The sequence below is a fragment of the Haliotis rubra genome, unplaced genomic scaffold (genome assembly GCF_003918875.1).
Source record: "Haliotis rubra isolate DU_JTF1 unplaced genomic scaffold, ASM391887v1 Scf872, whole genome shotgun sequence".
In the NCBI taxonomy this organism is placed as follows: Eukaryota; Metazoa; Mollusca; class Gastropoda; order Lepetellida; family Haliotidae; genus Haliotis; species Haliotis rubra.
The window spans coordinates 19610-45496 of record NW_025767604.1 but is presented as its reverse complement, the minus strand read 5'-3'; the positions used below and the strand labels follow the sequence as shown (position 1 = coordinate 45496).

The 25887-nt window shown below is 40.6% G+C and overlaps 1 protein-coding gene across 1 annotated transcript; it reads right to left on the bottom strand.

Moving 5' to 3' along the window:
* Positions 1 to 1667: 1667 nt before the first annotated feature.
* On the bottom strand, positions 1668 to 25674 carry LOC124263227 (FMRFamide-related neuropeptides-like). Its single transcript, XM_046697819.1, has 2 exons — positions 25573 to 25674; positions 1668 to 3022 (listed from the first exon to the last, which is right to left on the bottom strand). Exon 2 carries the CDS (start codon positions 3016 to 3018, stop codon positions 2380 to 2382), a length of 639 nt encoding a protein of 212 aa, XP_046553775.1. The 5' UTR covers positions 3019 to 3022; positions 25573 to 25674; the 3' UTR covers positions 1668 to 2379.
* Between the last annotated feature and the right edge of the window lie 213 nt (positions 25675 to 25887).

Genomic DNA, 25887 nt, shown 5'->3' with positions numbered 1-25887 from the left:
TCTAAGCAGTTATTGGAAATTTAAAAAACTACACCAAAGCAATCACGATTTCATTTGGATGTTTTTCCCATCTTGCTATAGTGTTTCAGGTGTACAGTGAATGCGAGTGTTTTCCTCTACCATTGTGACGACATTGAACTCTCATATTTCGTTTTAACTGAAAACGACCGGACTAACTGCAGTTTGAATCGCTAGTGAATAGTGTCATGTTGCTACTTATCAATGTTTTTACTTTCATAACATAAATGGTAAATGATTTTAACTATGTTTTGTAAGGTTTCGATTCCTGGAAAAGTGTGAGTGCAATTGTAGCATTGCTAAAATACCATTAAAGTACGACAAACAACAAAAAGTTACGATCGTTTAAATTGTTACGAGCCGTGGAAAGTCTGAATGGGAGTAGAAACCTTCTCATGCCTGGTGTCACTTGTAGGAGGTATGGATGACGTAACAGTACGCTGCCCGGGGGAAACGACAGGGCAGTCCTGTCACAGAGACCATTAGAATTAAAAGCCTGTTCTATTAAGCACGTCAGATACAATAACGCTATACTTTACGCACTTGCGGAACCCAGCGATGGAGTCGTGTTAAAAGTTACGACAATCAATTACAGCACCTTCTTGTTCATTGTTATCAGTTCTGTTAGCAGCTCTGTGTTCTAACTGATGTCCCACGACTAACGTGGTCCAGGCCTGAACTGCCAAACCTCTTCAGATCTCATCAAGCTCTGTTTGGCTTTCTTTGATACACAATGAATATTTCATCATGATTGTTTTGTTTCCAATCGTTAAATTGCGTGCAGTACCAAACGTTTAATGTAAAATCCATTCTTAAATTGAAGCTTGGAATTGTCTAGGAATTTATCAAAATAAGCCCATTGAAAATAAGGTGTGCAGATTAATGAATGTGATGAGGGGTACAATAACTAGCAGCCATGTGGAAGTATAGTCGTATTGAAATAGCTAAGAGATTGCCAGCAACTCTAGAGTGACGTCACTCGTGAACGTCATCGTGACAGCATCTCATTCATCATCTTCATCAGTTACAGGGGTCTCACCTTCACCATCATAGCCGACATCACTGAAGACAGAGCTCCTTTTAGGAGAAACAGATATTGATGAATTTCCTTTTTCAAAGCAATATTGTATGACAAGATGCATGTCATACTGACGTGTGAGCTATTTACAAAGTAACCTACGAGCTACATTGAACAACGGATTATCTCTCCAGAGTGACATAATTCACCGAGCCTTGGTCGGTGAATGTGGAACATTATCTCACGGGCAACAGATAATCCGTAGTCCCCAGTTGGGTGTTGTCTTTTCTTCTAAATGTCACGTTTTCTGAGTAAATGTAGGAAAATATGGGTTTCCAGATCACAAGATGTGACATCATTTCCTTCGTAGGAACGAGGTTACCTGATCAGGTCACCACAATGTGGCGTCAAGAGAATGTGGCGTTCGTATGATGTCATGATGCCATGGGCTGTCTACCAAAAGGTGAAATAGCTAAACATCGTGAACTAGTCAGTCAGCAAGAAAAAAACATAATCAACTCATAATTATGTCGCTGATATCCGGGTCTTAAAGGGCAGTGAATACGTCTTTGGACGATTATTCGCCCTCGTACTGGGACAGAATCTATACAGGGTAGAAAACACATCAGAGTTGAACAACTAGATTTTATTGTATCTCAGTCATCTGATATATCTTAAACGATCGGCATCACAGAAACGCTGAACATACAAATACATACAAGTTGTGTCATGATAAGGAGCGTTTTTGCTTTAGTTCTCATAATTGTCAGTTGATGACATGCACATTGACTCTCGTATCCTCCACAAGGAAAGGTCTGATGCTGCTTGTAAAACGTCCTCCAGATTGCACGGGGAGCCATGAATTCCAGACGGCTGCCATACGGTAGTGCCTTTGATGATCTAGCGAACAGCCAGAACAATGATCCGACTGCACATAAGATCTGATGCCTTACTCGACACGTGACCCCACTGGACACAGGATCTAGTGGACGACTGTCAGCTTATTACGATGAGATGCATTTCACTTGTCAGTTACGAAAGTCCACGTACGCGTCAATAGCCTTTGGGGTATCGAGAAACTTTGTTTAGGATGAAGTTGAGAAGAAGCATGTACACATCCGTCACCAACTTAGATCTAAATGTTCACCATGCCGCAAGTCAGCTGAGTTCAAGAGAGTGGAAGAGAAAGACCCCTGTATTTCGAAATATCACCTGTAGGTTTATCGATATATGTCAGACACTGTAATGGATGCAAAGTGACTGTACTGCTGCAAGATGTATTGTCTCCGTGTATGTGTGTGTGAGGTGGCTCACCTGGCCGAGCACAGCAGACCGGAAGTCGTCTACACGCTGTAGGTGTCCTCGTCAGAACCGGAACTCTTCTTGCCAATGCGCACAAATGATGACTGCCCCATTCGTCCGATCCTCAGGAAACTGCTGCTGGGTTTCTTCATGATGCGGTCCAGGAGAGGCTCACGGCCAATCCTTACAAATGCAGAGGAAGGAATTTTGCCGATACGAACAAAAGCATGGCCTCTCTTGTCCATTTCTTCGTCATCGTCTTCCATAGATTTGCCTATTCTCAAGAACCGGCTCGCCCGTTTGTCGGTATCTACACTTTTACCGATTCTCAGAAATCTATTCATGCCCTTTCCGATTCTTAAGAAGTTGGATCCCCCTCGCTTTTCAGGCTCCTCGTACTCAGAATCGAGTCCAGTCGATTTACCAATACGGACAAATGAGTGTGGCCTGCCGATCCGAACGAAAGAACTACCGTGGCCTTTGCCTATACGCACGAACTTGGACATTCTCTTGTCTAAGTCAGTACCATCACTAAACGCTCCATCAGACGCAGCCAGTTTGTCATCACAAAGTCCGTCTGCGCACTCCGTCGGCGCAGCCTGCACTGTGTTTACCAGCATCACCATGGGAACAAGGGCGGCAACCACGAGGGCGAGGACCTGGGCGACGTTTTCTCTCATGGTTCTGCAAAACAAAGATAAGACTTAGTTATTCATTCAAAGACAATAACTGTCCCATGTGATCTGTTCAGTTGACACCTAGGACAGCGTCAGATGTCATTTACCTCCGCACAGGAAACGGCTATTACGAATATAATTGGATATTACCAATTCGATTATAAATCAAATTCAACATATTACTGAATAACGAAGTTCACATATAGTGATTGGCATTTGCAGAATACTTAAAGGTGTACTTACAACTATATATTTGTGCGTGACATTATAAACATATGCGGCCAAAACAATACTCGACAAGGGCACATTTAAGCCTGAAATGAACCTCCCACTGAAGCAAGTGTGATCACACTTCTCACAGGGTTTAACGCAGGGTGACATTGCTTGTATGACGTCACACAAAACTATAACTCAGGCAATGAGGTAACAATGTAATGACATCACAGTTATAGAACTTTGAGGTGCTTCTCCAATTCACTTTTGAAAAAACGAATCCTGTCGTTAATATGGTATATTATTCCCAAATGAATAATATCGAATTGACGTTCAGCTTATGAATATCGGCTGCGTTGATTCAAAATGGCGGTACATGGACTGAACTGACAGCATGAGGTGAGCAGTGAACACAAACCCAGACCAGCAGACACCACTTAAATATATCCTTACGATCGCAAAAGTTTTAAAAAAACATTTACCGTCATCGATATAGAGATGAAAGGTTTAACTTTAGGACCAGCTGTCTATCAATCTTTGTTTGCGACAAGCTGGCGTCACTCGAGGCTCGAAATCTCAAATAGTGAAAGGAAACTCTAGTTTCGTTCCCTTTGCACATTCGCTCTGAAGTACAGTGGATCTGACACTATCCCTGTGATCCCTTGTGTAATGTATGTATCACCTGCGCAACACTTACAGTACTTTCCTTTGATTTGTAACAAGAGATAGACAGCGCTTTTTTATTACTGTGTTTATTGTTCAAGAGATTCTGTATTAAGCGTCTGGAGTACTTAGTATACACTATGGTCGATGACGAACACACAGTGGTTGAGAGTTAAAAATGTTGTATTACACTGTATGATACTTATAAACAAGAAAGGCTGACAGTTGAAACTACGCTGTATATACCCATAAACATGTGAGGTTGGGAGTTGAGAGGTTGAGAGTTCAATTGTTGAAACTACGCTGTATATACCCATAAACATGTGAGATTGGGAGTTGAGAGGTTGAGAGTTCAATTGTTGAAACTACGCTGTATATACCCATAAACATGTGAGATTGGGAGTTGAGAGGTTGAGAGTTCAATTGTTGAAACTACGCTGTATATACCCATAAACATGTGAGATTGGGAGTTGAGAGGTTGAGAGTTCAATTGTTGAAACTACGCTGTATATACCCATAAACATGTGAGATTGAGAGTTGAGAGGTTGAGAGTTCAATTGTTGAAACTACGCTGTATATACACATAAACATGTGAGATTGGGAGTTGAATATTTTGTACCACAATGTACGATGCTCATTAACAGGTAAAAGTGTTGTATGTATGATGGACATGTACACATGCAGTTTAAAAAATTTGAATCCATCAGTAGTTAAAATTGTACTGAACATGTTAAATAAGTACACAAGCCAATCTTAGATGTCGTTGACAAATTGAGGCGAAACATGTTTTTTTCTCACAAACTAGCGTTTAACTTCCTTGAAATGTTAATTGACGCTATCTTCAATCCTCTTAAGCTACCATGTATCCGCTGTTGCAGGTCTAGAGAAGGTTGTAATCCAATCAGTGTTCCCATGGTATGTAATCATTGTGCTGATCTGTCATGTCGATGACTTTATAAGTCACACAAGAAGATAACATCCTAATCAAATAGTTCAGGCAGTACTTGCGCGCCGACAGGCTTGAACAACTCAGCACCTAACTAAAAAATATTCCAGAAGTTGTGAAATGAGGACTTAATTGAGTGAAAAAGAAAACAATGTGATTACGAGTCGACATTAACGGAATGCCTTGTTCTGCCCTCCTCCTCGGAAAGACGAGAAGACGTCCAGCAATATATCACGTAAATTAGATTTCTATAGGGTAAGAAAAAATGTCCACAAAACTCAGATTTCAGTTGGAACATCGACGAGTACCCGTGACAACAACGTACAGCAGCATGGAACTGGTTTGTTTAAACGGCAGCAATGACCGATAGCGTCCTCCAACGCCGGGTCAAGGCAGGAGCCCCCTATTCTTCAGGCCGTGGACTTGATACGGATGACTACCCCATGATATAACAACCTTTCTTAAAGTTTTATGCGCTTTTGCTGACTACAGAAGATAACGTGCGTGACCTTTTTAAGAGAATGCAATGTAGATTATTAATTTCGTAAAAATGTTATCCTAAGCTCCAAAATGTGATGTTTTCTGGTTCAGTGAGTTTCTGATCTGTTTAATGAAACACCATTATATACTTGATTAAACCCACATATCCTTATGTGATTTGAAAACCGGTGATCAGGTTAATTGGAAAGCAGCCACTCCTCTACTACACCGGCCCAGCGATGTGGAGAACCCTTCAGACACAGCCACCACCAATCACCCTGACATGCCGTGTCATATTCTTAGCATCAACGCATGAATTAAACATTTATACAATAACAGAGACTTCAACAATACAGCAGCACCAAAGAAAAAAGATCTTCAGACACAGTTTTTAAGCGACAAGATGTTACCGGACACAAGAACTGTGAGTTAGATCCAAGTGTTCGTGTTCCGACTTCACAAAACTAGCTTGATGGTACATCTGAAAGGGATCGCTCGGCATCGCAGACACAAAATCAATCAGCTTACAGAAAATAGTTTTAAAAGCATGAATGTCCAAACAATACACAGAACAATGTAAATACACCCCCTCCTTCCACAGGGCTTTGTTTCCCCTTAATATTACCCCCTAAGTAAATTCATGCTGAAACCGGAAGTACAATAATATTGAACTTAAGCTCATCGTATCTGTACATAGACGACAGCTACAGTAAATATTAACACTATAATGGACACATGCAACATATTCAAAACGTGCCAACAAATATTAGTTTACCAATAAAATGTACAGACCATTGTGGAAATAAATGATGTAGGCTATATGTCCAGATATGAGGTTTGACTCATTGGTCGGACTTTAGCCAGCGTCATTGATGTTTTTACACCCTCGACGGGACTATATATTGATACATCTACTTCACAAGTTACGTATTTGTACTGAGCAGGGTAAGAAGTCCGACATGTATCCTATCCTCTTTGCGGTGGCTATATCCCGTATCGTCACTCCTATTTTTTACAGTCAAGAAGGAAATTTCTGCCCCTTGGATATTCCGGGCTGTAATCAGATTTGTTCCCCGGCCCTGTGAGTTATAACACACGGAGCAGTAAGGAGTGTCACTGGGCACACGTGTTGGAAGTGAATGGCTTGGGTGTTCTTCCTACATTCACTAATTAATTTACATGCATTTCAGCCACAAGCTGATTCATAGTTTAACATTCCAGTACAGGTTTGAATGTTGCGCAACTGTCAGAAGCTGACATGAATCATACGGATTATTCTTAGTATGTGTACATGTTATTCGTCTCAACTAGCTGCGTCATCATGTATGTAAGGCTCATCAGAACATGTATGTATGTAAGGCATTATGTATGTAATGCTCATCAGAACATGTATGTATGTAAGGCATTATGTATGTAATGCTCATCAGAACATGTATGTATGTAAGGCATTATGTATGTAAGGCTCATCAGAACATGTATGTATGTAAGGCATTATGTATGTAATGCTCATCAGAACATGTATGTATGTATGTAAGGCTCATCAGAACATGTATGTATGTAAGGCATCATGTGTAAGCTCATCATCAGAACATGTATGTATGTAAGACATCATGTATGTAAGGCTCATCAGAACATGTATGTATGTAAGACATCATGTATGTAAGGCTCATCAGAACATGTATGTATGTAAGACATCATGTATGTAAGGCTCATCAGAACATGTATGTATGTAAGGCATCATGTATGTAAGGCTCATCAGAACATGTATGTATGTAAGGCATCATGTATGTAAGGCTCATCAGAACATGTATGTATGTAAGGCATTATGTATGTATGGCTCATCAGAACATGTATGTATGTAAGACATCATGTATGTAAGGCTCATCAGAACATGTATGTATGTAAGGCATCATGTATGTAAGGCTCATCAGAACATGTATGTATGTAAGGCATCATGTATGTAAAGGTCATCAGATCACTTCATGCGGTGACTGATGACATATTGCAACTACAAGAGCGGAAGACACGTGTTCAGAATACAGACCTAGCACGGAATATGCTAAAGGTGAAGGGATCACAGACCATGCGTCCCCCAGTAGCGTCAAGTACTGCCTGACTCCAACTGGAGGCAGAACTGAGAGTACGAATGAGAGGAATATTGTACAGTCTTAACTAAAATGCAGAATAAAGCATAATTTCGTCTTTCTTCATTGCGAAATAGACATATTTTCCCTGAAATGAAAATATGTTACAGGTAATTGACAAGTTTGGTAATGTTCAGATGTAAGCGGCGATACAGTTCGTCTCATTGGTGTTGTATCTTGAACGAGAGACTACGAGAACCACTGTGTTTCATTGTTGCTGTTACACATGCTTCAGGCGAACAGATTGTGGCTGAAGGATTTTCACAGAATAATGTTGGGCCGTTTAGTTGTCTTGCACATGCATGCTTGTTCTTCCAGTGTGGGAGACACCCGCCCACAGCCGTACGCCGCCAGAGTGTGCGTGTTTCACAACCAAGACGATGCTCATACATCAGAACAACACCTATAACAGGCTGTCTAGATCTGAAACCTGCGTCACGGTCAGATCTCCTTCCTTCTGTTTAAGTGGAAGTTGTTGACGCACACATTTGCCGCAAGTGATGTAACAGTACATGTCGGTGTCAGGCAGACTCTGTAAAAGTAGGTGCAACAAGGGTCGGCTTGTAGACGTACCATGCTGTTGCTAGGGATGGTGGTCTGGGGTGTAGTGAATACACTGGCTACAGTCACCTGGGACTCTCAAGATAACAAGCGTCCAACGTGGCTGTTCCGCTGTGCTTCAGATTGTCGTGGTATAAATCTCCCAGTTGAAAACTGTGCTAAGGCTGACTGGCTGAGTTTAGTTTTACTCCGCTTTTAGCAATATTCCAGCAATATCACGGCGGGGGACACCAGAAATGGGCTTCACACATTGTGCCCATGTGGGGAATCGAACCCGGGTCTTCGGCGTGACGAGCCAACGCTTTAATCACTAGGCTACCCCACCGCCCCCGAAAGAGATTGCCAATCGACACCTCTATCCCAACAACGCGCGTACACTCACACACACACAGAGAGAGAGAGAGAGAGAGAGAGAGAGAGAGAGAGAGATTGAGAGAGGGAGAGAGAGAGAGAGAGAGAGAGAGAGAGATACAGACACACATACACACAGACAGACACACACACACAAACACACAGAGAGAAACAGACACAGACAGACATACACAGAGAGAAACAGACACACACACAAACACACACACACACAGTAGCTTTTATTGGCACCAATCCGTGTATCTTACTTGGTGTTACTATTCTGTATGCTTTAGGTTATGCATTTCGTTGTTGCTATGTTTTGATTCCAACGATAACGACATTTTATTTTGATACCAAATGACATCATCTGAATGCTGAGCGTGTCTCTTTAACGTACTGATGTCATGCACGTATATAAGCATGGTTCATGCATAACCGGTTTCATATTTCAGGGTTATACATCAATCCTATGCAGGACAAGACACCTTTCGTGATTTATGTGGTACAGATGGAGCATCAATATTCTCTTTTATAGGTGTTCTGGTGTTTTAGTTAACAGTTAGCAACCAACCTCAATGGACCCTCCCCATCCCGCTCCATCACTCGCCCCATCCCACTCCATCACTCGCCCATCCCACTCCGCCCCATCCCACTCCATCACTCGCCCCATCCCTCTCCATCACTCGCCCCATCCCACTCCATCACTCGCCCATCCCACTCCGCCCCATCCCACTCCATCACTCGCCACATCCCACTCCGCCCCATCCCACTCCATCACTGGCCCCATCCCACTCTATACTCGCCCACACCTCCACATCTCGCTGAAGGTAAACCACTATGACTAAATGTGCTCAAGATTTCTTGTGCATAAAGGTTTTCGATCGTCCTTCCCAGTCAGAGGGATTCGAACTGACCGTTCTTGTAAATCCCCTGACGTTGAAGATTGCATTCTGATATTGTTTAAAGTTTGGTGCCACATAATTAATTTCTTTAGAAGCTTGCAGCGCAAATGAGTGTTTTGCTTATCCGTCTTGTCCCAACCATGAGGTATATCAAATATAAAATATGAAGCAGAACATGACAGAAATGTCGATGCAAAGTTTTTGTGAGTCCAAACACAGGAAAGTCGATAGCTATTACAGTTTTTGTAATTCATTTAGCAACTGCCATATACGTTCATCTGACATCAACAGTGACACAATGCTGTGATAATGAAGGTATGTTGATGGTACGGTGCACATATCTATGTTACACAATGCTGTGATAATGAAGGTATGCTGATGGTACGGAACAGTTCACATATCTATGTTACACAATGCTGTGATAATGAAGGTATGCTGATGGTACGGTGCACATATCTATGTTACACAATGCTGTGATAATGAAGGTATGTTGATGGTACGGAACAGTTCACATATCTATGTTACACAATGCTGTGATAATGAAGGTATGCTGATGGTACGGTGCACATATCTATGTTACACAATGCTGTGATAATGAAGGTATGCTGATGGTACGGAACAGTTCACATATCTATGTTACACAATGCTGTGATAATGAAGGTATGCTGATGGTACGGAACAGTTCACATATCTATGTTACACAATGCTGTGATAATGAAGGTATGCTGATGGTACGGTGCACATATCTATGTTACACAATGCTGTGATAATGAAGGTATGCTGATGGTACGGAACAGTTCACATATCTATGTTACACAATGCTGTGATAATGAAGGTATGCTGATGGTACGGAACAGTTCACATATCTATGTTACACAATGCTGTGATAATGAAGGTATGCTGATGGTACGGAACAGTTCACATATCTATGTTACACAATGCTGTGATAATGAAGGTATGTGATGATGGTATCTATGTTACACAATGCTGTGATAATGAAGGTATGCTGATGGTACGGAACAGTTCACATATCTATGTTACACAATGCTGTGATAATGAAGGTATGTTGATGGTACGGAACAGTTCACATATCTATGTTACACAATGCTGTGATAATGAAGGTATGCTGATGGTACGGTGCACATATCTATGTTACACAATGCTGTGATAATGAAGGTATGCTGATGGTACGGAACAGTTCACATATCTATGTTACACAATGCTGTGATAATGAAGGTATGCTGAGGTATGTTGTGATGGTATGCTGGAACAGTTCACATATCTATGTTACACAATGCTGTGATAATGAAGGTATGCTGATGGTACGGAACAGTTCACATATCTATGTTACACAATGCTGTGATAATGAAGGTATGCTGATGGTACGGAACAGTTCACATATCTATGTTACACAATGCTGTGATAATGAAGGTATGCTGATGGTACGGTGCACATATCTATGTTACACAATGCTGTGATAATGAAGGTATGCTGATGGTACGGAACAGTTCACATATCTATGTTACACAATGCTGTGATAATGAAGGTATGCTGATGGTACGGAACAGTTCACATATCTATGTTACACAATGCTGTGATAATGAAGGTATGCTGATGGTACGGTGCACATATCTATGTTACACAATGCTGTGATAATGAAGGTATGCTGATGGTACGGAACAGTTCACATATCTATGTTACACAATGCTGTGATAATGAAGGTATGCTGATGGTACGGAACAGTTCACATATCTATGTTACACAATGCTGTGATAATGAAGGTATGCTGATGGTACGGAAACAGTTCACATATCTATGTTACACAATGCTGTGATAATGAAGGTATGCTGATGGTACGGAACAGTTCACATATCTATGTTACACATATGCTGTTTGCAGCACTATTGTTTAGGGGTCAATATCATGCCCATAATTGTATTTCGTTGTATTTTCAACAGAATCTTACTTCTGGATATCCCCTTAATGACAAAGTACATCAACTGTAGAATTATTCCAGCTCGTAAAAATGGTAGGTGACGTGTGTCTGAAAAAGGACGCACTCTCATCCTTCAGATGCCATGCATATAGTTTTTCAAAACATTAAAGGAACATTTAATTAATCTCCTCAGTCGTAATAAGTTTTACTACTTCAAGTCACAATATATCACTTTGCTCATTAGCACGTTTGGCAGCTAAATGATCGTTGTAAATCAGTTACATGAGGCTAGCTTGTGCACTAAACGGAATTGTTTATATGAAATTATCTAATTTCCTTACAATATGAACGAAAGACGATACCTATCCGTACCCTATATTTCTGTTGTAACTGCATCGTGTATCTCAAGCTGAATAAGGTGTCATGTTTCTGTCCTTCTGAGCAACATATCGCATGTCCCTGCCAGTGAACAACAATTTGGTTTTCTACCTTCTTGCACAACATGGACATTAGATCATGTTTACGTTGCTGTACAACAGTGTCATGTGTCTGTCCTGCACATCTGTGTCTATCAAACCCGCTCTGCTGCAATGGTGTATTTCTTAACTGAGGTACAACAATTTAGCATGTTATGTTTCTATTTTTGTATCATCTTCGAACCTTCTGTACTACAACGTTTGTTTGAAGCCAACGTACAACAATCTGATGTCGTAGAACAGTGTCATTGCTGAGGGATTGTATTTATATCCCACTGAATAAAAACGACTACTGTACACCATTTGTCCTATATAATTATCTTACTATACATAAATGTCGGATTTCTGTTCTTATCATACAGAACACTAATGGATAAACAGTGTCATATGTCTATCCACGAGCACACAAGTGTCGTATTTCTGTATTTCAATTAAACTATAGCATGATGAGATATTTCCATTCCAGTCTTAACAACTCTCACTACCTAGCAGTCCAACCTCTTTCACGTCAACAATATCAGAAATTGCATTCTTTTTCTTAGATTCCGTATATTGGAGATTTGTTCAACGTCTTTTTATTCCAAGAGCCTATAAGACAGAAATAAACAGAAATAGTACTTGTGACATATCCTGAAATATTGGTGCGACAACGCCCTAATCACGATGCGTCACACAGCATCTTACCATTGTGTGGCTAACGCCAGGTAGGTTGACAGCATGGTAGAGGTGCGTGAAGAAATCCCGTAATGAGGCTGTACAACGACAAACTCAGTTTTATTTCCAGCCTCGACCAACTGTCTCCACGGTGACTTCTCTTAAACAGCATCGTGCTCAGCAACATCCGCGACAACGTCAAGGTTCCGGTGTACACTCTCCACACAGACATACAGCCCAATAAACCGCAGCACAATTAGCTGGCCTTCGGTTACAACACGGAGTTGTGTCCGTGTGTCCGCCAACTGATGACATTCGGCCAGAGCCGCTATTGTAGCCCCTTTCGCAAACATTGTATGTATACTGAACAGGGAGATGGTCAGGTTACCACTCCAGTTATCGCCAGTATCTGACACCAATCATACCAGTGAGTAAGGTCATGTTGCTTCTAGCACTACCACGACAGGGGAAACCAGAAATGGACATTCCACACTATCCCCAAGTGAGGAGTCGATCTAATACCGCACGAAGATTCACTAGAAGAATCAGGCTGCTGTTTAGGTTTTGTGACTTGGTATATCTGTAAACATGACAACTACTGGTGTTGTAGACAGTCTTCTTAAAAGACATATACCCTGACTATGCAGAAACACTTCCGGTGTTACAGCTACAACGCATTGCTATATACCTTCATCTCAGTACAATACATGCACATCTTAACAAGGGGCCAAAGTAATCCTACATATCTGTCATTGCTGATGCTTTACTATACAGGAGGGAGAACACATGTATGGACATACTGCAGCAGATGACCCTTGTGTATAACATCACTGGTGTACATCGTTAACAACTGATAAATCCCGATGTGGTTTTAGCTCCCTAATGTGCATGAGTATAACATTGAAATATGTTTGAGAAACAAAACCGTGATGTTCTCCATCAGACAAGCACTGCTGTTGTCGCAGCACCATGTCACAGGGATTTCTGTGTTTGTATGGAGACATCAGTTAGTTGCTTATCTCGGCAATATGAAAAGTACCACTCAGTCTTTGGGAGAAATATGGTAAGATGGAAAGTGTGATGTTGATTCCACGTCTGCCTTGATATGTTCCCTGATAAAAACATAGTTCTTATTCTGTAGGCTTTGTACGACAGGGTTGCAGAGGTTGACGGCAATAAGTGATAAGTGAAAACACAACTTAAAGTAGGAAACATGTGACGATTAACAGTTTTTAGTGAAGACAAAGCGAACTTCGGAAAACTCTGCTGCAGGGTGTGTACAACTCGTCAGCTACACGCCTACTGGCCTGATGAGGAGCTTTGGCATAAGTAAAATCCAATATCTGTCCATATTAGTACACAATCTACTTTTCATCATCTAGTTTGCGACAATCATAGATACACAAACTACCACTTGTATAACCATCTATTGGCGACACATACAGGTCAATAGCAATTCAATGATAACCCAGCTGACACTATCCAATGACTGACGTCAGCTAAACTTCTATGTGTTGTGATATCAATAGAAGAATGCCTGACGGGAAATCGCTTATTGATATCCCTCCAGTCTATGAATCGATCATGTTGTATTTGCGTCAACCTTGACCTCGGCGTCAACCTTTGACACTCAATGTTATCACATCGTGAGACACTGGATCCGGCTTCAGTGTCTTGAAGTTTATTCTGTCAACATTACTATTCCTGCTGTTTGTCAACCATGTTGCATTATATGATATCACGTGGGCTGCCCACACATCTGTACTGATGATGGGTGAGCTGCGTGTCTCTACTTTAAGGTCTACACGTCTTATTTAACGCCGTCAAGTCCTACAGCGTTTACACAGATGTGTGACAGCGTTTACACAGATGTGTGACAGCACTGACAAGCCCACCATCTAGGGAACACTAGCAGCTAGACAGTGCTTTCATGCTTGACTTCAAGTAATACCTCAGGGTCCATATGAGCACTGACCGCCAAACGATTTACGTTTGGCAGATTGTTTTTGTGTTACAATTGGTGTTGGATGAGCCATCCCCCAACACCGATGTTTCACCACCTTCACTCTCCGTCCTTGATACAGCTGAACCATCGACGGGTCGGATCACAATACACGTTAGTTGTGCAGGTGGTGACAGGAGTGAGCGGCATTGTCCTTGTAATACGTAACGATCAAATAAAGCTGATCTCTTCAACGTCCTTACAGAACACAATGCGAGTCGTCAGATAAAACATCCAACCATTTGGAGCAGGTAAAATCTTTTGTCATAAATTGAATCGCCAATTTCGTGGAGTAGTTACAACAAATGTATGAAGCTTTGTCTTCTTCCTTCCTATCAAGATAACTGTGCGGGATATCGTACTGTTCAGTAACCCTGCCTATACCTCCAGGTGTTTACACGGTGTGCACTACTACCACAATAACGCTTGAATGTCTTTGGAATGTTTCGCATCTGATTAAAAATCCATATCCGATCTGATAATTAACGAACTGGCATATGAAGCTACATCTCACTAAAACCCGAAACTTACTATAAGATTATTTACATTTTCAAAATCGTTCAGCAAACCTAACTCTAAAAAACTACTAACTGTTTTACTAAGTGCTATATTACATCTGCTGGATTTGCAGGTCTAGTTTCCACAGATGTGAAAAGTGATATGCATGTATCTGAAAGCTTCTGGCTTTCTATCTTTATGGCATCAAAACACATGTGATATTCACGTTACACCACGCTAATAGTTGTTAGTGAACACATATGACCTCGAAGTGAAAACCTTATGTTACACACATCTCAACGTACATCCTATATGTATCTCGCGTGACAACTGCCAGGCAGTGCACCATGCAGCACATGTCTACTAAAAACTTGCTACTTTATCACGTGTTCACATGAACACGTACTGTTTGATGCTGTTGATGTCTGTTTTAATAGTGTCACGTGAAGACATTACCACGAATGTAGCGTTCACGGGAAAACACTCATTTACAACCGAGCTATGAATACGTACAGCCAGGGCTTTATTGCAACGATATGTAGTTTGTTCGTTCACCGCTCGAGTTTAACCTTTCTGAAATCGAAAAGTAATACCAAGGTGAAATTGACACTGCACTACATACCATTATCATTATTTCCTTGGTGTTCGCTGGTGAATGCATTGCGTTTTCACCTCAGCGAAAGCCTAAAGCAAATCTTAATATACTTTCACAGTCAAATCTGGTGTTGCAAATACTACCTAGTTGTTTAAATACATTAGACAGGTGGATATTTAATTGACAGCAAACACCTAGATTTTGTGTCGCTGGTTATAGCGATTACTTAGCAGATCTGCATTAAGTGAGCAGAGGTCTACGACACAGTCAGCACTTTTCCAAGAATGAAAGGGCGAGGGTTACAATATACGTAGCCCGGCGAGTCCTTAAGACCGACGCATACTTTAAATTGACTCACATCTATTGCTATCATATCCCATTGCTTCGGGTGAACAATTTGTCAAACAGAACACGCATTACTTTTGTTCCTCCCGAGTTGAGCAGACGCAGCATCTTGGTGTTCAGACAAGCGGCTTTCAGCTATCCTCATTCAATTACCCCGTGTTCCAGCCTCCCTCGATTCACCACAACTATATCTATCCTCATGGAACATATATGATTGTGTCATCACTATTTGACATTGCTTCATATAAACATGATTATATTATCGTCGGAATAGTACACTCGACTGCTTTGGTAGAACATTTGGTTATAGAAAGTGAATAGTACACTCGACTATTTTGGTAGAACATTTGGTTATAGAAAGTGAATAGTACACTCGACTGCTTTGGTAGAACATTTGGTTGTAGAAAGTGAATAATACACTCGACTGCTTTGGTAGAACATTTGGTTATAGAAAGTGAATAGTACACTCGACTGCTTTGGTAGAACATTTGGTTGTAGAAAGTGAATAGTACACTCGACTGCTTTGGTAGAACATTTAGTTATAGAAGTGAATAGTACACTCAACTGCTTTGGTAGAACATTGGGTTATAGAAACTGTTTAGCATTTGTTTATTCATGGGTAAACATCTGTGAGCACCATACCCTTTGATACAACTGGAATACCAGTCGACGGTAACACCAACCCTCAGTTCTAATTAACAGAATGAAAACACAGGAACTTTTTTTTCCGTGTTTAGCTACTTTATTCTATGAAGTGGACATTCTGAGAATCGAAATCGAGGCTTGCCGTGTAGTCACATTACCATATAAGGTTAGATTCAGATGCCTTTTCGAAATGTCCCGATCCCAACGATTGACATCTGTCAAAACTGACAGGGGATTTATAACCCTAAACGTCCCTTCTAAACGAAAGTAATTAAATCCAGCTTTGAAATAAATTGATAGAGGAATGGATACAACAGTTTGTCTTTGAACAACGACCAATAAAGCCAAATCCGATTCTGCTTCATTTTCCACCCAGGTCTTGGTGACCGATGTCCAGCTTTTATTAGCACTCAGTCCAGTAATTAAAACGGATATTTGTTGGCAGAGGCTTTGCTTGAATCCTGCCAACGCTTATGACGTTGTTGTCTGGCACCAAAGTCTTTTTTTGCAAGTGACAGAAGTTCCAGCTGAAGATACATTTCATTACTCGTTAAGCAAACATCACATCTGCTGTTTTATCCAGAACACAGTTATTCGAATCCTGATGACCAAAGAGAAACGACTAATATGTTAAACGTATACTTTCCGTGGTCCATTTAGCTCATACATCACTTACGTTCTTTTGCCGATTTGTTTGTGTTTACGTATGAAATATTCCAACCATATTGTGATATCATGTAAACAGACAATGCTGAACTAAACACGTGATTGACAATATGAGCAATGGACCGCGCCATCGGCGTACGGTGACATAACTGATGGTGCATATACAAGCATTTGAAATGTAGTATAATCTGATAGTGCATATACAAGCATTTGAAATGTAGTATAATCTGATAGTGCATATACAAGCATTTGAAATGTAGTATAATCTGATAGTGCATATACAAGTATTTGACATGCAGTATAAACTGATAGAGTATATACAAGTATTTGACATGTAGTATACACTGATAGTGCATATACAAGTATTTGACATGCAGTATAAACTGATAGTGCATATACAAGTATATGACATGTAGTATACACTGATAGTGCATATACAAGTCTAATGACATGGAGTATACACTGATGGTGCATATACAAGTCTAATGACATTGAGTATACACTGATAGTGCATATACAAGTCTAATGACATGGAGTATACACTGATGGTGCATATACAAGTCTAATGACATTGAGTATACACTGATAGTGTATATACAAGTATATGACATGGAGTATACACTGATGGTGCATATACAAGTCTAATGACATGGAGTATACACTAATGGTGCATATACAAGTGTAATGACATGGAGTATACACTGATAGTGCATATACAAGTCTAATGACATGGAGTATACACTGATAGTGTATATACAAGTCTAATGACATTGAGTATAAACTGATAGTGCATATACAAGTCTAATGACATGGAGTATACACTGATAGTGCATATACAAGTCTAATGACGTGGAGTATACACTGATAGTGCATATACAAGTCTAATGACATGGAGTATAAACTGATGGTGCATATACAAGTCTAATGACATGGGGTAAAAACTGATATTGCATATACAAGTGTAATGACGTGGAGTATACACTGACAGTGCATATACACGTGTAATGACGTGGGGTATACACTGATGGTGCATATACAAGTGTAATGACATGGAGTATACACTGATTGTGCATATATAAGTGTAATGACATGGAGTATACACTGATGGTGCATATATAAGTGTAATGACATGGAGTATATATTGATAGTCAAAACCACCTACTCTAGCTTTAATGTCCTCAGTGTCTTCTCAAAATGACAATGTTATTCTTAATCTGTTATTATTTATTAAACGTAGTATGAAACTAAGAATTCAACTGTTAAAAATTTTAAAACGCTGAAATGTAATTTTACAGTTGCCTGTCATTTTGTTCTCTCTATTTTGTATGTTGTATACTATTTGTGAAGGTATAATGCATATGGGCCGGATCCCTTTAATACAATAAACTATTTTGACGTTTGACAGATAGTGCATGTAAAGTGTACAGACATGTACTATAGACTGATAGCGCTTGTACAAGTAATAGACATGTAGCATAGACTGACAGTGCTTGTAATAGTAATAGACATGTAGTATAGACTGATAGTGCTTGTACAAGTAATAGACATGTCGTATAGACTGACAGTGCTTGTAGAAGTAATAGACATGTGGTATAGACTGATAGCGCTTGTACAAGTAATAGACATGCAGCATAGACTGATAGCGCTTGTACAAGTAATAGACATGTGGTATAGACTGACAGTGTTTGTACAAGTAATAGACATGTAGTACAGACTGATAGCGCTTTTACAAGTAATAGACATGTAGTCTAGACTGATAGCGCTTGTACAAGTAATGGACATGTTGTATAGACTGACAGTGCTTGTACAAGTAATAGACATGTACTATAGACTGATAGCGTTTGTACAAGTAATAGACATGTGGTATAGACTGACAGTGCTTGTACAAGTAATAGACATGCAGTATAGACTGATAGCGCTTGTACAAGTAATAGACATGTAGTATAGACTGATAGCGCTTGTACAAGTAATAGACATGCAGTATAGACTGATAGCGCTTGTACAAGTAATAGACATGTAGTATAGACTGATAGCGCTTGCACACGTAATACACATGTAGCGGTGACTGATTGTGTCATGATAGTGTCATTATTCGGTTGAACTACGTGCAATATTTTCTTTTTTTAATCTTGGGAAGGGCAAATGCGTATATGCAAAAACAGTTAATTGCTTCATGTAAGAAACAAATATCGAAATTAAAGCAGTACAAGGCTACCACTAAGGGAGCTGAGCCTGCATCTGGCCATTGGTGTGTGCTGTTACACTGTGGTCCTTCTGTTTCAAAACTTTACCACTAAGGGACCTGAGCCTGCATCTGGCCATTGGTGTCTGCTGTTACACTGTGGTCCCTCTGTATGAAGACTTTACCAATAAGGGAGATGAGCCCGCTTCTGTCTAATGGTGTCTGCTGTTACACTGTGGTCTCTCTGTATCAAGACTTTACCACTAAGGGAGATGAGCCCGCTTCTGTCCAATGGTGTCTGCTGTTACACTGTGGTCTCTCTGTATCAAGACTTTACCAATAAGGGAGATGAGCCCGCTTCTGTCCAATGGTGTCTGCTGTTACACTGTGGTCCTTCTGTATGAAGACTTTACCAATAAGGGAGATGAGCCCGCTTCTGTCCAATGGTGTCTGCTGTTACACTGTGGTCTCTCTGTATCAAGACTTTACCACTAAGGGAGATGAGCCCGCTTCTGTCCAATGGTTTCTGCTGTTACACTGTGGTCTCTCTGTATCAAGACTTTACCAATAAGGGAGATGAGCCCGCTTCTGTCCAATGGTGTCTGCTGTTACACTGTGGTCCTTCTGTATCAAGACTTTACCAATAAAGGAGATGAGCCCGCTTCTGTCCAATGGTGTCTGCTGTTACACTGTGGTCCTTCTGTATCAAGACTTTACCAATAAGGGAGATGAGCCCGCTTCTGTCCAATGGTGTCTGCTGTTACACTGTGGTCCTTCTGTATCAAGACTTTACCAATAAGGGAGATGAGCCCGCTTCTGTCCAATGGTTTCTGCTGTTACACTGTGGTCTCTGTATCAAGACTTTACCAATAAGGGAGATGAGCCCGCTTCTGTCCAATGGTGTCTGCTGTTACACTGTGGTCTCTCTGTATCAAGACTTTACCACTAAGGGAGATGAGCCCGCTTCTGTCCAATGGTGTCTGCTGTTACACTGTGGTCTCTCTGTATCAAGACTTTACCAATAAGGAGATGAGCCCGCTTCTGTCCAATGGTGTCTGCTGTTACACTGTGGTCTCTCTGTATCAAGACTTTACCAATAAGGGAGATGAGCCCGCTTCTGTCCAATGGTGTCTGCTGTTACACTGTGGTCTCTCTGTATCAAGACTTTACCAATAAGGGAGATGAGCCCGCTTCTGTCCAATGGTGTCTGCTGTTACACTGTGGTCCCTCTGTATCAAGACTTTACCAATAAGGGAGATGAGCCCGCTTCTGTCCAATGGTGTCTGCTGTTACACTGTGGTCTCTCTGTATGAAGACTTTACCAATAAGGGAGATGAGCCCGCTTCTGTCAAATGGTGTCTGCTGTTACACTGTGGTCCCTCTGTATGAAGACTTTACCAATAAGGGAGATGAGCCCGCTTCTGTCCAATGGTGTCTGCTGTTACACTGTGGTCCCTCTGTATGAAGACTTTACCAATAAGGGAGATGAGCCCGCTTCTGTCCAATGGTGTCTGCTGTTACACTGTGGTCCCTCTGTATCAAGACTTTACCAATAAGGGAGATGAGCCCGCTTCTGTCCAATGGTGTCTGCTGTTACACTGTGGTCCCTCTGTATCAAGACTTTACCAATAAAGGAGATGAGCCCGCTTCTGTCCAATGGTGTCTGCTGTTACACTGTGGTCCTTCTGTGTCAAGACTGTATCAATAAGGGAGCTGGTGTCTCGCTGAAGTAGTTCTACAGTTTATTACGAGATACTCATCACAGGTCCTGCCGCTAATTACTTTATAATGTAGGCTGTCTTTGAGTTATAACTGATGCTCATTAGACTTTCCAAGAAATAAATTATATATGATATCTAATTAGTAAAACAGCTGGCATCTGTGGCTGACTGTTGACAACATCTGGTATTACGTTTATAATGAGCTCACATTTTTTCACATCGCTGATAATTAGATAGCGGGTTACGTACTTTAACACAACCATTAGAACTATAATAGTTACGGCCGGGGTGTCAGATAGATGGTATAGGAGAACAGATAACATCTGTGTGACTGACTACGGTTCATTCATCAACATCTGTCTACATGGTGGGACTCATTAATTACAAATAAAGCAACAGCTTAATGTGGACTTAACTCTGGATACATATGTACAGACCAGCAGTAAATGTATATTTTAGCAAATAATGTAAAGAAATGTGTAAATATTGTTTTAACAAGTGATAATGGTATGGAAACGAACTTATAGTTTATTCTGGACCAAATCCAATCATATAGATAATAATGAAACATGATGTCCATATTGGACGTAAATGTAGATTTTAACAAACATCTGATGTGGAAAGGAGCTTTGATATTTTATCTGTTCATCAAGATCAATCTGCTGTCTGGTTTGTTGCTGGCGAGTCGTGTGACTATAGGTACTTGATGATCTTAAGGTCAGCAGAAGACTCGGTAAGGAGACCAAGAGGGACCACCTCAGGATTCATTCTCAGGTTGTAAACTTCATCCTCATGAGTGTTAGGTGCAGGGATTGTTTCTATCTTGCAAAGCTGAATGAGTTTGTCTTCAAATGCATCGAAATTCACAAGGAATAAGATGTCAAGTGGTTGTGTGCATGATTCCCAACATGATGTTTGCACTGAGGAGAGCTGTGATACACTTCCAGTAAGTTCTGCTGTCTCTCTTCTCGTGTATATGAAGACTGGAATACAGATATTACCCGCGCAAATTCTCGTTGAAAACAATCTGACCTGTGCAGCTGCCATTATTGGAATGATACAGCAGGGGTAAAACTTGCAGAATAAATACACGCCAGTCTGTCTTGTAATCTGCTCATAGACTGACATGTATTACAACCTGTCGCCTGAAAAAATGTTTATAGAATCTTCCTCAAATCGATGAGATTTCCTTACTAAGATGGTGTAGCTAACTCATTTTATTCCCACTTATTTATCTTAGTAAAGCCTAATTATCTAACAAGTAAAAAGTGGGGAAGACCTTAATTTAGCTGTGCTACTTTTACAATTAACCAAACCTGTCAGTATCCAAGTTTTAGCTATTAATATGAGCGTCATTTGTCTTTACCCCCTGACACAACAGAACTTCGATGCCCGTATTACTGCAGAGGCCGCTTTGACGAGCCAGACAAAGCGACTGTACTAGTGCCGGTACTCTAGGTAGTTGTGTGTGTGTCTTGACTGTGGGTACTACCTGCCATTGATCTGTCCAGCTACCGACGCCACATAACCAAGTACCGCGTCAACAAGCTTTGTCCCATGTGAGCATTCTCACTCTCACGGTCGTCTTGGTTACATTTAATTCAGCATCTAAACGTATTCCAAACAATATAACTACATTGTACTAACATGGTAAAGGGACGTGACGTTTTCCATTGTGAAGTGTTTACAATAATGCTATCCGCGAGTACACAATGCTTTACCGTAATGTCAAATGCAGTCCTTGTAATGTTTCATTACAGTGAGCATTACGTAATCACTAATATAGTTGATACAATGAAAGCACTGTGGGAATAATTCAAGACACTTTACTTATCTCCATGTGTTTTTGACAATGCTTATTTCAAGTAGCTCAACATGTATTTCGTTTAAACTTGTTTGCAGATGCAGTTCTGTAAAACAAAGTACGTGATAGCTTCGCTACACACACTGTCGTGATGCTATTTAAATCTAAATATAGCGCTGGTAAAAGAAATCCTTACTAAAGAAGCGCGTAAGAAGATCAAAGCCGAGGGTTTATAATGGGATTTAAGAAACAAAGTCAAGGAAAGTGAAGGATAAACGTAAATTGTGTTTTCTCAAAGGAAATAGTAGGCGTGAAGACCTATCATTTCGATAGACCGATCATTGCTTCATGCCGGAGGAGACTGTGAAAACAAGCTGTAGTGTATATGGTTCAGGTACCCAGGTAGTGTTGACAGCTGACGTGACGGGAAATAGTCCACTCTGTCAAAGTCATAAATACTAATTCATAAACAATCGTTGTGTATTCTTGATTACATCTACAAACCCCCAATGTCGACAGTAAAACGTTTTAGTAAACTAAGACACTACACCTAAACGAGAAAGACTATGTGTATCAACTAGAACGTTTGAAACATTCACCGTTCAGTGCTTTTCTGCCTCCCTGCGACCAACCAAATCTTTTGTCATATGGACGAAATACTACATTGCCGGACATGGTTAATGCAGCGCATGTCATTATATCGTTGTCCGTACGTAAAGTGCATTACATCCATGACAAAACTTCCTTGTTGTGTGAGATACCCAACTTTCTGGACAAGTACATCAATCTTCAGACACAACCCTATCAACTCTTATCGCGCATCTAACCTCGGCTATCCGATCAGCTGATCATCTTGGAAATCAGCATATGGCATGTAATGTACCACTGGAATATAGATATTGCAATCTAAAAGAACCGATTAGGAGTGGTTCTTCATTTGCAATATTAACTGCCTTTCCTTTTCTTGACTAAACCTAATTTCCGTCCACGACATTAGCTGCTTGTCGAGCAGGCTCACTTACACAGGCCGCTCCAGTTTCCAGCTCTTGCAAGAAAATAAGCAAACGGATATATGTCTTATATACGCTTCATATATAGATCATAATTAAATAAATAACAAATTCACACTCACTACGTCCACGGGAATATAAACGGATTCTTCTAAGTGTGAATTACAAGTTCACTGGTGACGTTCTACTAAACCGTATTAACTCATCATGACTAATGTTACAGATTATTTCACTGTTGAAAGTTGTTCTCCTTCAACACATTGCTTGTAATAACTACAGTTACAGGTTACTTTATTGTCGTCATTCAGATTTTTTATGTGCAGTCAAAAGATGTTTTATAACAGTCGTATATGGAAACTTCATACGTAATTGGGTTGGTGACAATCGAAACCGAAGTTTATGCATTTCAGTTCAAACGATTCTAAACATCAAGGAGATACAGGTTACATTGTTTATGATGACAAATGTGATCTTAGATTCGTCGATGCTCAAATTATTAAAGTTGAATCCTTCCACCACTGGGATCTAGGGTTTTTCAGTATTAACGTTTAACGTCACAAATGTTTCTTAATATGTTTCTGGTAACTGACAGTGTCACACCAAGTGATAAATGTACTTCATGATGTTCCGGGGTTGCGGATTACAATGTGACTACAAGTTACCAGTGTTTCTGTTCACACTAAAACAATTACAAGCGCGACAAGTGATCACATTGCGGGCTTCTAGCATATATGTTACTTAATGTACACGAAATTGCCATTTCCAGAGTGAAACATGCATGATTTACATTAGATATTTGCCCGCAGCAAGTACATTGATCATGGGTTGACGTCAGAAGGGTGATTAGTAGACATTCACAACAGCTTATCACCCAATAATAACCTGTACAAACAATAAACTGATGAATGTCTTACCCACAGAAATGAATTGTCTTTGACAAACTACATGTGTCAGTTGGAAAATAAAAAAGTGAAGTTATCTGCAGTGATGAGAACATCAGTAAGATCGGAGTGTCCAGAAAGACAAATTAGGATGGAAAATTCATAAAAAGAACATTAACCTCGCCTCTGTTCGTCATTTTCTGTAATGTCCTAATAAAGAGAAAATATGCCAGTGCGTTGATTTACAGTCTTCGTAAACGCATGCACGAGCACTACGGCGCGAGTCGATATTATCACCATGAATCTGCGTCCTTTACAGACGTGTGTTTCTCGTGACAGACACAGACAGCGTTCTGTTCAGGATTTGGGATTTTCTAAATGCCCTCTGTATATACTATACGCGTAAGAAATGTTGGTTCGGACAATGATGTCACAGCACAAATGATACTGTTTCGATATCACCTGGACACACAAGAGACCTGTACGTGTTAATTTCATTAAAACATTAAAATTAAGCCTAAATAAATGAAAGAATCAATTGTCAGCTAATCAATCAAAGTGTAGGAAATTAACAAGTTGTTAAACAATGGCTAGAAACGCTAAGCTAAGGCTTTGTCGTGTTGGTTTAATGACAGTTATGAACGTTTTCAATCCTTGCAGCGATCATGTTAAAAAAGAGACGCTTTTATATTTCCAACAAAATGAAGCCACATTCAGGAGGATGTGAAGCATGGGTTTGATTATAGCGACATCACACGCTAGAGTACCTTAACAAAGTGCATGGAAAGTCGCAAATGCCTGTTCCTATTGACGTGCGATGTATGACAGAAAGTGTCGGCGGAGCTGAGAGAGTCGAGTCAATAGAGTACAATCTACACGTACCTGTGTGCTGTCTGTGTATGTCCCCGGGTCTGATGGAAGTGGACGTTGGAAAGGCGGGATGGTATTTAAACACGGATAATGTATGCTCGTCGTCGACGAATGGGGTTAGGGCTCTTCGCCTCCTCGCGTGGACAGCTCGGGCGTCGGTGCGATCGCGATATGTGACACCATTGGCTGATTCAGATGACGCAAGGAGTCTTGGAGCGTCACAAACACACAATGCAGAGTAAACACAAAGTTTGGACCAAGTTGTCCATTAAGAAACTACAGCGCACTCAGATTGGTAAGCATTTGGTGCTAATGGTCAAACATTAA

Coding starts and splice junctions, on each gene's coding strand:
- LOC124263227 (XM_046697819.1), bottom strand. CDS start 3,018: ATGAGAGAAAACGTCGCCCAGGTCCTCGCCCTCGTGGTTGCCGCCCTT.